The sequence below is a fragment of the Sorex araneus genome, chromosome 5 (genome assembly GCF_027595985.1).
Source record: "Sorex araneus isolate mSorAra2 chromosome 5, mSorAra2.pri, whole genome shotgun sequence".
NCBI classification, from domain to species: domain Eukaryota; kingdom Metazoa; phylum Chordata; class Mammalia; order Eulipotyphla; family Soricidae; genus Sorex; species Sorex araneus.
Window position 1 is genome coordinate 111,526,237 of NC_073306.1, and position 11,900 is coordinate 111,538,136.

Consider the following 11,900-nt stretch of genomic DNA (forward strand, 5'->3'; position numbering starts at 1 on the left):
GTGGAGGCTGGAGTCTCCTGCCGTAGACCAGGTTAGAAGGCAGTCCCCTTGAGACTGGCCAGTCGTCTGGCTGACTCCGAGGCGCAGGTGGGCAGCCGCCTTGTGGGAACGCCCAGATCTCTGGGCTGAAGAGCTGCCCCGCATCCAGGAACAGCGAGAGCAGAAACTGGTCGCCTGAATCCCAGGAACCAAGCTGGGGCCAGAGTGGACGGGCCAGTTCTGGGTTGTGTTTTTGCAGCTGGCGCCGAGGTGCAGTGGGCACACCCTCCTTCCTGTGGTCCCGGGGGTGGGTAGGGACGGGGCTCCTCCTGGGTCTCTCGCTCCAAGGTGCTGACCAGACCCAGCTCCCAGACCCCCTCTTAGACCTACGTCTTCATCTGCAAGGTGGGAGAGGTTCTGGCCCCTTGGCAGCAGAACCATATGCTGGGGGCAGGAGCGAGGGGCACAGCACGTCCAGCATGATGCTCGAGCCTAGGCCGCACAGGCTGCGTGAGTGAGGGTGGGAGGTGAGGGGCCCTGGGCCAGGGCTGGGTGCAGGATCCCGCTAGCCAGGGGATGTGCACAACCAAAATATTATCTTGGATAAAGCTGGGAGCCAAGTTAAAGAGTCCTGGGAGTGAGCGGGGGCCGCCTCCTCCTGGGAAGCTGTTTCTCTAACCCCGAGGATGGGACGCCTTGTCTTGGGGTGTTGGCCTGGCCCCTCCACAACCTCAGAACAATGGGGCCTGACTGGAACCCGCACTGAGGGGGTCAGGCGGAGCCCAGCTAGAGGTGGGAGTTGGAGTGGCCCCATGCAGCCTAGTCTCAGGGGCCGCGTCCCCCTGCCCAAGCACTCCTCTGTGCAGTGCGTGCTCAGTGTCCCCTAGCTGTGTGCATGTGCCCGCCCACCCGCAGCCAGGAGCAGCAGTGCGGGGAGCCCTGGCGACCCGGAGCCATCTGCAGAGCTGTGCAGCTCTGAGGTTCGGCTGCTCACAGGGGTCTTTCTGACAGAGGTGCTTCTCCTCTCCTGCCACGTCAGCCCTTGGGGCTTCCAGCCTCTGGGGGCCTCTGGGCTCTCCCACTGCCCCCCTTTGCCTGCCTGTCCGGGGGGACCGTGGATGCCACGGGGAAGGCTGGAATACCGCTCTCTGGTAGCCGGGCCAGAATACAGGCCTATCTCTGGGCCCTCCATTGGCCGTGGAGGGCAGGGTGCCCGTCCTTTCTGATGACTTCATTTGTTTGTTCGGGGGCCGCGGGGTGCTGGGCTGTGGGTCGGAGCATGTGCACTGGCCCCGCAGCCTCCCTGGCAGAGCTCCCCATCGGCCAGCTCTGCGGTTGGGGGTCCCTCCAGCCCCTGCTCCGTGATCGCCAGACCACTTGGTCCTTGACACGGTCAGTTCCGCTCCCTGGCAGCTGGAACTGCCCACTGTCTAGGAGTACACACGGCCTCTCCCATCTGTGAGGACAGGAGCAGGACGACTCTGTCCTGGGCAGTGCCGGGGACATACAGGACCTTGTTCCGGAGCACTGGAGTAGTCTTCCTTCTCCATCCAGCCTCCCTGGCGGCCCCTGTGAGTGCAGGAGAACCCAGAAGTGAGAAGTGGATCGCTGCCAAGGGGGCCGGGCTCGGGGCAGTTCCCTCCTGCCCCCAGCACCCTGTCCTGTGCGGTCCACTCCCAGGTGGAGCAATGCAGAGAACAATGGGCCGTCGCCACCCCGCCCTGGAACGCTGAGGTGCTGACTTGCCTGAGATTGTATTTACTTTTCTCCTAGCAGCTTCCCCAGTGTTGATGGCATCGTGGTCCAGCGAGACCCAGGGACACTTCCCTGCAGCCCTTCCTCACCGCCCAGGGTCCCTTGTCGCCGTCCAGATGAGTTGGAGTCCCCGTCTGCCGTGCGTGCCTGTCAGCTGTTAGCTGTCCCACCCCGTTCTTGCCCCCCATTTGTGCGTCTCAGATTGGATGGCAGTCCACATCCTTGTGTTGTTGATTAAGTTATTGACAGGCCAGAGGCCTTTGGCATGATAATGGGGACCTCAAGCCAGGCTGATAAACATCAATACTCTGGGTTGTTTATGGGCCTTTACTAAATGGACCCAAATTAGTCCCAGCTCCACCCCACATTTCTCTGTCTTGTCCACACGAATATCTCCAAGCCCATCTGTTCAGTCGCTGGGTTGAAATCTAGATTTGCTGCATTCCACCAGACTGGAAGGTTTTGCAAGCCCTGTGGAGAGGGAGTTTCACTCAGCCGAGCATGACTGGTCACTGAGGAGCCCGTGCGGTGGCCGCCAGCGCCCGTTCCCCACTTCCTCCGCAGATGCGCCAGTTAGAGGTCGGTCTGGAGCCACCTCCTCTGCGCGGGGACACCGTGAGACAGTCCATCAGGCCGTTCCAGAGACCCGCAGGGCTGCCCCCACCAGCCGGGGCTCCCGCTGGACGGCGTGCCGGCGCCTCCCCACGCTGGGCTTCTGCACGCAAACCCCGGTGCCGCCTTGTTCTCCGCTGCCAGTGCGGAGTTGGGGAGTGTGGGTGGGCTTTGACGGTGGTTTCAAATGCTCTCTCTGGCCTGAGCGCCTGACTGTCCCTGGGATTCCGCCCAAGAGGGTGGCGGGCAGAGACCCATGTGGACGTGTGGCACCCTGGGAACCTCTCCGGCACTACAGACTCGCTTACCCCGTCGTTCCTCCCTCCCCGCCCGCCTGCCAGACGGAGGCAGGTCTCCTTCCCCCTGATTCAGCCCTCGCTCTATTCCCTCAGTACTTGGCACTTACTTAGTTTGGGTTTGGGGGCCACACTGCGGTGCTGAGGGCTGGCTCCTGGCATGGTTCCGGGGATTGAACTCGGGTCAGCCTCAGGCAAGGCCAGCACCTTAACCCCTGTGCTGGCTCTTTGGCTTTAGTTAGTTCTTGGCATGGCGGGGGACGGGGGCAGTTTGGTCTACCCAGCTTGCTCTGGCTCTGTGTATGCCCGACGGTGCTCGAGCACCATATGCAGTGCCAGGATTCCAGCTGAGCTCAGCCATGTGCATAGGCAAGTGCCTCACCCCTGTCCCCCGGACTGGCACTCCAGCCCGAGGACTTCCTTTGTTGTTGTGTCCTTTAGATTTTGAGCCACACCTGGCAGTGCTGGGATCAGACCCAGGCATCTGCCCTGCAAAGCAGGTGCCGAGTCCTTTGGGCTGGAGTTTTGCAGGGAATTTGACTGAGTCGCGTATAATGGTCCTTCCTGAGACCCTCCTGGGGTACAGGCCTGGGACCCCAGGTTTCAGGCAGGTCTTGTGATATGTCCCTAGCAGGGGGTGGACAGTCGTAGAGTCAAAGGGTGTCTGGGGAGGCGGCAGCTGGTCAGGCGGGAACAGGTTGTGCAGCTCCCAGAGTTCCTGGAGAGATAAGGTCTCTTCCGGCCTCCCTGGATGGTGACCTCTCACCTGCTGGCTGCTGTGCTGGGAGCTCGTGCGACTGTAGGATTCTGAGTCTGCCTGGGGACCGTAGCCCAGCCTGGGCTGATGACCTCATTGCTCTTGGTGCAGACCTTGACCTTGCGCAGAGCTGAGGCTCGGCCAGGACAAGGACACAGCGAGTGCGCAGACCCTCTCGGGACCCCGGAGAGCTTAGTGGGAGAGGCCAGCAGCCTTCAGGGCCTTTGCGACAGCCCTGTGGAGCGGAGCGTTTCCGGTCAGCTGCGGGTTCTGGTGGTCTGCTTCAGAGCTGGCCACTAGTGGGCCTTGCGTGCGCCTGGACCACGGCGACCTTGACGGGCTTGTTAGGCGCTCTGCTTCCTGGACCCCATTCCATCCTGCCCTATCAGGAGCTGGGGCAGGGCCCAGCCATGACTGTGACGGACTCTCCAGGTGAGAGGGGAGTGAAGGTGGGCGAGGGGCTTGACCGTCCTCGTCTGCCCGGAACACTGCTTCGGCATCTGTAAAGTGGAGGCTCTCAAGCACCGCCTTATAGCAGAGATGAGTGGTGGGAGGCCTGTAAGGAATCGGCGTGCTTTGCTCCCCACCCACCCCACCTCATCACTGCTGTATCCGCCGGGGCTGTAGCCCACACGCCCAGCGCTCGTGGCCGCTGCACGTCTCCCAGTGGCTCAGCCACACTTCCCGCCACAGCTGCCCCTCGTAGCTGTGGAGTGTGTGGGGGGCAGTATGAGGCATGTTCTTTGTGGTGCTCCCACACTTCACTGTGGCCCAGCCTGAAACAGATTGTGGCATCCGGAATCCCAGACAGCAGCCCCGGCTGGGTCATACCGGCACATGTGGGACACCAGGGACTTGTACTCGTGACCCTAGGCTCACAGGGCGGTGGCGCTGATCCCTGCCTATGCCTCAGTTTAACTTTGTGCCGTCACTTAGCCGTCAGTGAGCCTGACCACTGTGACGGGTTGTCTCCAGGTAGTGTCAGATGCTGCCGAGCAGGGCGTGGCCATCACCGGGAACCAGACCTTCAACAACTGGAACTGGCCCAATGCCATGATCTTCGCAGCCACAGTCATCACCACCATCGGTGAGTCTTCGGGGCTGTCAGCCTCGTCCTCCCAGCCTCCACGGAGCCCAGCTACAGAGACAGGGTGAGGGGCACGCTCGCTTTGATCTAGCACCAGGTGGTCCCGAGTACCACGTGAGCTCACCCAAGCACCCCCCCCCCCCGCCACCTCTTCCAAATAAATGGAAGTTGCCAGAGTGTGTCCTTAGGGCGTCCTGGTGTTCAGTAGCCCTGTGGTTGGTAGGCTGTGGGCACAGACCGTCTCCCAGAAATCCTGTCCCTCGGGCTCCTGGAGCAGGAACGACACAGCCTGGTGAGCAGCCGGACAGACACGTGTTTGCTCACTAAGCCAGGCTCGGTCCTGCTTGGCTGGGCTGCCTGACCAGCCGCCCGGCCCTCGGTGAGGTAGTCACGCTCCTCACAGGCTCCGAACCAGGCCCCAGAGGGGTCCACGCAGCGGGAGGGAGAGGTCAGAGAGGTCGTGAAGGATGTGTTTGAAGCAGCCTCGTGGCTTCTGGGTTGTATACCCCTGCCACACAGCCCGGGTCACAGGGGAGCAGGGGCTAAGAGCAGAAAGGTCGCAGAGTGGGTTCGGCAGGAGGGTGCTCTCCCACAGGGGCGCTGGAGGCCGGCAGCCAGGGCGTTGGGCCTTGGGGGTGGGCAGGCTCTAGGAGGGAGGCTTCGGGGGGAGGGGCGGCTGAGGGGCACGGCCCCCACCTCGCCTGGTAAGGCTCTGGGTTCCATCCGTGCCGCACAGGCCCAAACCAGGAAAACCCACAAAGCCAAGTGGGAGCCAGCCCAGTGCTCATGCTGGCCGCCAGGGCAGAGTGTGTGGGGGCGGGGGAGCAGTAGGCACTCAGGGGCAGAGCGCGTGGGGGCGGGGGGCAGTAGGCTCTCAGGGGCAGAGCGCGTGGGGCGGGGTGGGCGGTGGGCTCTCAGGGCTCCTCCCAAGCTGGGGGATGGGCGACTGTCCTCCCTTCAGGGAGCCTCGGGGCTGGACAGCGGGTCCTGCCCAGAGACCAGCATCTCAGGCTGCTCTCGTTGCCCCCAGGCGGCAGCGGACTCAGGTCCTGACCCCCGTCTTCTTCCTCAGGCTATGGCAACGTGGCCCCCAAGACCCCGGCTGGCCGTCTCTTCTGCGTCTTCTACGGCCTCTTTGGCGTGCCTCTGTGCCTGACCTGGATCAGTGCCCTGGGCAAGTTCTTCGGGGGAAGAGCCAAGAGGCTGGGCCAGTTCCTCACCAGGAGAGGCGTCAGCCTGGTAGGGGCGGGGAAGAGCAGCGGGGTGGGGGGCGGCGGGACAGCCTTCCGGGGGGTCTCACTGACTGCCGTGTCCCCCAGCGGAAGGCGCAGATCACATGCACGGCCATCTTCATCGTGTGGGGCGTGCTGGTGCACCTGGTCATCCCGCCCTTCGTCTTCATGGTCACCGAGGACTGGGGCTACATCGAGGGCCTCTACTATTCCTTCATCACCATCTCCACCATCGGCTTCGGGGACTTCGTGGCCGGTGCGTCCTCCCCCAGCCCCCCTTTTCTCCTCGCTGCTCCCTTGGTCTTGCTCCTGTGTGGCCGGGGGCTGGGGAGAGGGTGCAGTGGGGGAGCCTTTGCCTTGCATGCGGCCCGCATCCGTCCAGCCCTCTGAGCACTGCCGGGTGTAGCCCACAACAGTCCCCTCTCCGCTGCTGCCAGGAAAGGAATGCAGGACCAGGCTCAGTGGCTCAAGGGGCCGAGCGCATGGGGGCATTTGGGAAGCACAGCTCGTCCTCCTGGCTCCTGGGTTTCCCACGCACAGACCGTGTGGCCCCAAATCCACAGCAGCGCAGGAAAGGAATCGGGCCTGAGGGTCAGCAGTGGGCCTCCTGTACGCGCATTTCCCCTTCTCTCTTCCCTCCCTCTCCGCCCGGGCCCTCCTGTCTGCCTGGCCATCGCCTTCTCCCCAGCCCTGCACCCGCCTCTGCTCCTTCTGGCCGGCCCGTGGCACTGGGCAGAACTCTCGTGTCTGTCTGGCGTCCGGTGCTGTCCCCTCCCTCTGCTGCCCTGCCAGCTGGCGGTGGCCGGCTCAGGGCTCTCCCCTGAGGGAGGCAGAGGAGATGGGCCTGAGCGCCCCCCACTGGCCTTGCTGGGCCTGCAGCAGGCTGAGGAGAGGCAGGCCCAGCCCCCTCCTGGCCCCAGCAGGGCGCCGCCCTCACCATCAGGCTTTGCGGCAGGAAACTGGCCTGTGAAAAGGCCAGAAAAGTGAGGTAGTGAGATAGGCCGTCACTGGCGGGAGGCAGGAAAGTCGGGGCTAGGGGCCGGGGGCTGCAGTGCGTGCCTAGGAGTCTTGGTGCCTTCGGGATGGACACCTGAAAAGATGACCCTCCCCTCCTTTCCCCTCCCCCGTCCCCTCCCCTCCCCTCCTCTCCCCTCTTCTCCTTCCGTCCCTCCCCTTCCTTCCTTCCTCCCTCCCTCCCTCCCTCCCTCCCTCCCTTTCTTCCCTCACTCCCTCTCTCCTTCCTTCCTTTCCTCCCAGGATGGGGCACCCAGTGAGTCGAGCCTGGCAGAATATAGGAGGAGCCGACTGAAGGGCTGGGGGGAGGCTGAGGGGCAGTGAGGTAGAGCAGAGCTTCCAGGAGAGAGAAAAGGCAGCTCAGGTTCTTTCCCCTGACCCTGCACATTCGGACCCAAACACCAGCCTCATTCGTGTCAAACCAGCAAGTCCGTCCCTGTCACCAAGTCAGCAGGCCCCGCCCTAGTTTCACAGACCCCAAGGAGTGCGGCACGCAGGCAGCAGACAGCAGGCGCTGTGGGGAGCAGGAACAGCTCCATGGTCGGGACCCTGGCACCCGTCACAGGAGCAGCCTCGTCCCTAGCGCCCTCCTGCCTCTGGCCGGCGGGGGATGCAGAGGGCAGGAGGCGGGAGAGGGGCTGCCTGGGGTCCCTCCCCTCCCCTGCCCTGGCGCAGCTCTGACTGCCCTCTCTGCAGGCGTGAACCCCAGCGCCAACTACCACGCCCTGTACCGCTACTTTGTGGAGCTCTGGATCTACCTGGGGCTGGCCTGGCTGTCCCTCTTTGTCAACTGGAAGGTGAGCATGTTTGTGGAGGTGCACAAGGCCATTAAGAAGCGGCGGCGGCGGCGGAAGGAGTCCTTCGAGGGCTCCCCCCACTCCAAGAAGGCCCTGCAGATGGCGGGGGGCCCAGTGGCCAAGGAGAACAACATCCTGAGCTTCCTCTCCAAGAAGGAGGAGACCTACAATGACCTGATCAAGCAGATCGGGAAGAAGGCCATGAAGACGAGCGGGGCGGGAGAGAGGGTCCCAGGGCCGGCCCTGGGCTCGCCGGGGCCCGTGCTGCCCGGCGTGCCCGCCTCCCTGGCCCCGTTGGTGATGTACTCCAAGAGCCGGGCACCCAGCCTGGAGGAGGTGTCCCAGACCCTGAGGAGCAAAGGCCACGTGTCCCGGCCCCCCGGTGAGGATGTTGGGGAGAGCCCTCCTGGGGACGAGCCCGCCGCCCCTGAGGGGCTCTCGGGCCAGCTGGACCGCATCAGCGAGGAGGGCGAGGTGTGGGATGCCCAGGACTACGACCCGCTCATCTCCCAGAGCGCCACCAGCTCCGCGCGCGAGGCCGGCCTCTCAGATGAGGAGACCTCCAAGTCCTCCCTGGAGGACCCCCTGGCAGGAGAGCAGAGGCCCGCCGAGGGGACAGGGGCCGAGGCGCCCCTGAACCTGGGGGAGTTCCCCTCCTCGGACGAGTCCACCTTCACCAGCACCGAGTCGGAGTTCTCCGTGCCTTACGAGCAGCTGCTGAACGAGTACCACCAGGCCGGCGGGCCCAAGGGCACGTGAGGTGGGGCCGGCCCCCCGCCCGCCTCCGAGGGCTCTTGTTGTCCCTGTCGTTCTGGGTGCCCACCCACGATAGGGCTCCTGGTTCTGTTCAGGGAATGGGGAGAATAGCCCTGGAATGTGGGGTGGGGGACCGGGGCCTGCTTCACCGTCCACACCCTCCGTGGCCCCCTAGTTTGAACTCTCCTCCAGCTGCATGGGGGCCCTTGGTGGGAAAGGGGGTCCCTGTTCAGAGCTCAGCTCACGCTGCAGACGGTTCAAAGACTCGTGGGCTGGCAGTGGTCACCCACCTGCAGTCAGGCCCCTGGGTTCACCAGTGTTAGCGGGCGGGCGTGAGGTGGGAGTGCCTGCCTCGGGAACCGCTGATGGGCCCTTCCCTGAGCCCCGTCCTCGGGGGCGAGACAGGCCTGAGATTGGGGTGACCAAGTGGTGCCGTGGTTCCTCAGTCTGAGCCAACCTGAAGGTCCTGGGACCTTGTCCCAGACAGGTCCCCCATGGCCGGCGGTGTCACATTCAGGAAGGGGCGACGGGCAGGGCCAGGCCCTGGGAGTGCGGGCGGCCAGGCCTCCCACGGGGTGCTGGCTGTGCGGGGCGCCTGGTTCCTGGTGTCCAGGTGGGAGGGAGAGACAGTGCAGAGGGAGGTGGAGGTGTGTGTCCGCAGCCGGAGCAGACGACAACGTGGAGCCACGCACAGCGGCCGGCAGAACTCACCGCAGCTGAGCTCTCGGCTTCTCGGAGATGGACGCTGGCCCTGCCCGGCCTCCGTTTGGTTGTGACTTCTGAGTGAACTGCTGTTTCCCTGTGAGGCAGGGCCCCACGGTTTGGGGGGTGCCCTGCAGTTGCCCTCCTAGAGCTGGCCTTCCTCGGTGGCCTCGGACAAGGTTAGGTCCCCACACAGTGTGGGGTGGGCACGCCTCAGATGCGGGGCAGGAGGTGAGCCGTCCCCCTCATCTGGATACCTCTGCCGCCCCCTGCCCCGAGGCCCTGCAACTGCACACACTGTATGCCCCTCTGGCCGCGGAGCCCTTGTAATTTATTTTGACATTTTTACAATAAAACATGAGAGACCTGAGCCTAGCCTGCTGCGTGCTGCTGTGGGGAGGCCTGAGGGCGGCAGAACGTCTGGGGGAGGTGGTTGGGCACAGCCGAGGGTGGGCACATCCGGGTCCCTGTGGAGCAGGTGACAGGTTGACAGGTGGGAGTGGGGTGGGGAAGGCCTGTCCCTCAGGCTGTTGGCGCCCATGTAGGTGTGGCACCCCACCATACGGGCAGAAAGCACAGGCGATTCTTGGGAGATGGCAGTGAACAGGCTGGATTCACATACGTGTTCCTGGTCCTGAGAAAATCCCCCCACCATGGTGAGGAGGTGGCTCGTCCAGACCCCCACGTGGGCCGGGATGGCGAGGTGGAGAGGCCTGGAGGAGCAGGCCTGGGCTCAAGGAGTGGGCACCGGGCCAAGGGAAGCACAGAAGGATCTGTTGAGGGTTGGAGAGTGCAGGGGCAGGGCACGTGGTGACACACAGACAGTGCCACACGTGCCCCAGGCATGGCTCAGTTTGGCCTTGGAGACCCCCAGACACCGTTGAGGCAGTCCCAGCATCACGACCTTGAGCACATCCTGTGTTCCCACGGGCCCCCTGAACACTACCTGGGAGTATGGGAGATGCCCCCCCACCCAGGCCCTGGAACAGTCCAGGGTGTAAGTGGGGGACTGCTGAATCACTAGGGAGCCCCCTGTGGGAAACTAGCCCCTCTTAGCCCGGGACTGAGGGTGGGGACGCAGAGGCCATGGAGTTCTGCCTTTTCGCTGGCACCGACCCATTTCTCACGTTGCGACCAAGCACCCCACCCCCTGCTGCTCTGGGAGAGTGAAGAAACTTGCAGTTACGGAGCAGACGAGGAGCTTTCCTCCGGTACCCCGGACAGACCTGGGTTCTAGACCGGACGTGGGGGCAATGGGAGCTGGCGTGGGAGGTGGGAGGGAGCGTCTAGGGCCTGCGTGGGAGCAGAGGAGTATCTGGGAGAGGAGGCGCGGCCCTGGCAGGGATGTGGCAGAAAGCCGGTTCCTCGGCCAGGTCTAGAGAGCGGCCTGGGAAGGCTGGCTCTGAGGCCACGCGCCCTCCTGCCAGGGGGCTCCCTACTGCTCCCCACCCACCCCCAGGATGCCTGTGTCTTCCATGAGCTCACGAGAGGGCACCCAGCTTGTCCCAGGCTATATTCCCACTGTTCTGGGTACGTGGAAATCAGGAAAATGATGAAAGTAAACTGGTTCCCCTTGCTTATATTTCTGGTCCTTTTCCCCAGTGTCTTAGGACTGATGTCCATGCCAGTTCCCCCAGAAGTCTGACAGCACTGTCTCTTCCTCTTGAGGTCTTTTCATATTCAGCAGTTACTGTGAGCCTGCCTCATTTTACCACGGAGGGAGCTGAGGCAACTAAGAGGTTTCCACAAACCTGGTAGCAGCCAAACAGCTCTCCTGCTTGCTTCCACATTCCTCACTGTGCCCTCTGTAAGCACCAGATGGGGTGAGGCACGCCCTCGGAACTGCATAGTCTGATGGAGCTATCTCTCCAGGAGCTGGAGTGATAGCGCACACCGTTGATGGGAATTCAGTCCCAGGCATCCCATATGATCCCTGAGCACCACTGGGCATGGCCCCCAAAACAATAACAATAAAAGTGGATATCAGTGGCCATGAAGTGGTGAGTTCAGTTCCTAGTGCCCACCCCATGCACTGAGTAGGTTCTGGCAGCTCTGCTGTCCGGTGTGACCCCAGTGAGTATCCCAGCTAAACGGGGGCGACCCCAGCAGGCACGCATGCGAGTATCCTAACAGTGTCACCTGCGAGCCCTGTCAGTCACTGCTCTCAGGGCCAAGGTCGCAGTGGGCTCCTGGGCTCCGTGCAGTGCCTGTGCGGGAGGCTGCTTGGCGCTGCCCTGTGTGGAGGTGTCGTGAGGGCGCAGTGGCCCTGCCCGGGCCTTGTGTGGAGGACACCAGAGTCCTTTCCACAGGGCAGTGCAGATGAGCCCTGCTCCTGGGCCCTCCCGAGAGCGATTCTCAACAGAGCCTGGGGCTGCTGCGTCCTGGCGGCCTGGTCAGTCACCTGAGCGGCCACGGCAGCGTCTCCACTCACCTGGTTTCCCTTCTGTCCTCACCTCTCCCGTCCACAGCACCTGGGTTCCCTGAGCAGCCCCCACCTTCCCCCAGCCTCCTGGGGACTGCTGGGGCCATTCCAGGCTCCCTGTTTACCGAGTCACGTCATGGCCATTCCTCGGGGATTACTCACCCTACTGCGAGCCAGGTGCCGTATTTTATAGTGCCAGTTCATGGTGGTGCTGGTTTTCATTCTTTCAAACAAGGAAACGCTGAGCGCCAGTGTCTCCTTGCTTCCCCTGGACAGCAAGGCCCACAACGAAGACCCAGAACTCGAAGGGTTAAAGGAAGTCACAGAAAGGAAGGGGTTAGGCTGTGGGGGGGAGAGGAGAGTGTGATAAAGCGGAGCTCATGCCCACAGACCCTGTCAGTACCCCCAGGATTGTCCCCCATCCTGCCAAGAGGCCTGTATGTGCCCGTTAGCTCCCTCCTGGGCCTGGGCCTGGGGCTGGACATCCATCC

General features: G+C 63.5%; 1 protein-coding gene across 1 annotated transcript in view; it reads left to right on the forward strand.

Annotated features, from left to right (window-relative positions):
* The window catches only part of KCNK5 (potassium two pore domain channel subfamily K member 5), a 31,178-nt gene extending 21,827 nt beyond the window's left edge, over positions 1–9,351 (forward strand). The window contains exons 2-5 of the mRNA XM_004619332.2: positions 4,375–4,486; positions 5,559–5,725; positions 5,806–5,974; positions 7,429–9,351. Coding sequence (XP_004619389.1) covers positions 4,375–4,486; positions 5,559–5,725; positions 5,806–5,974; positions 7,429–8,288 — 1,308 coding nt within the window. The 3' untranslated portion in view covers positions 8,289–9,351. The remainder of the gene's footprint in view (positions 1–4,374; positions 4,487–5,558; positions 5,726–5,805; positions 5,975–7,428) is intronic.
* The last annotated feature ends 2,549 nt before the right edge of the window (positions 9,352–11,900 follow it).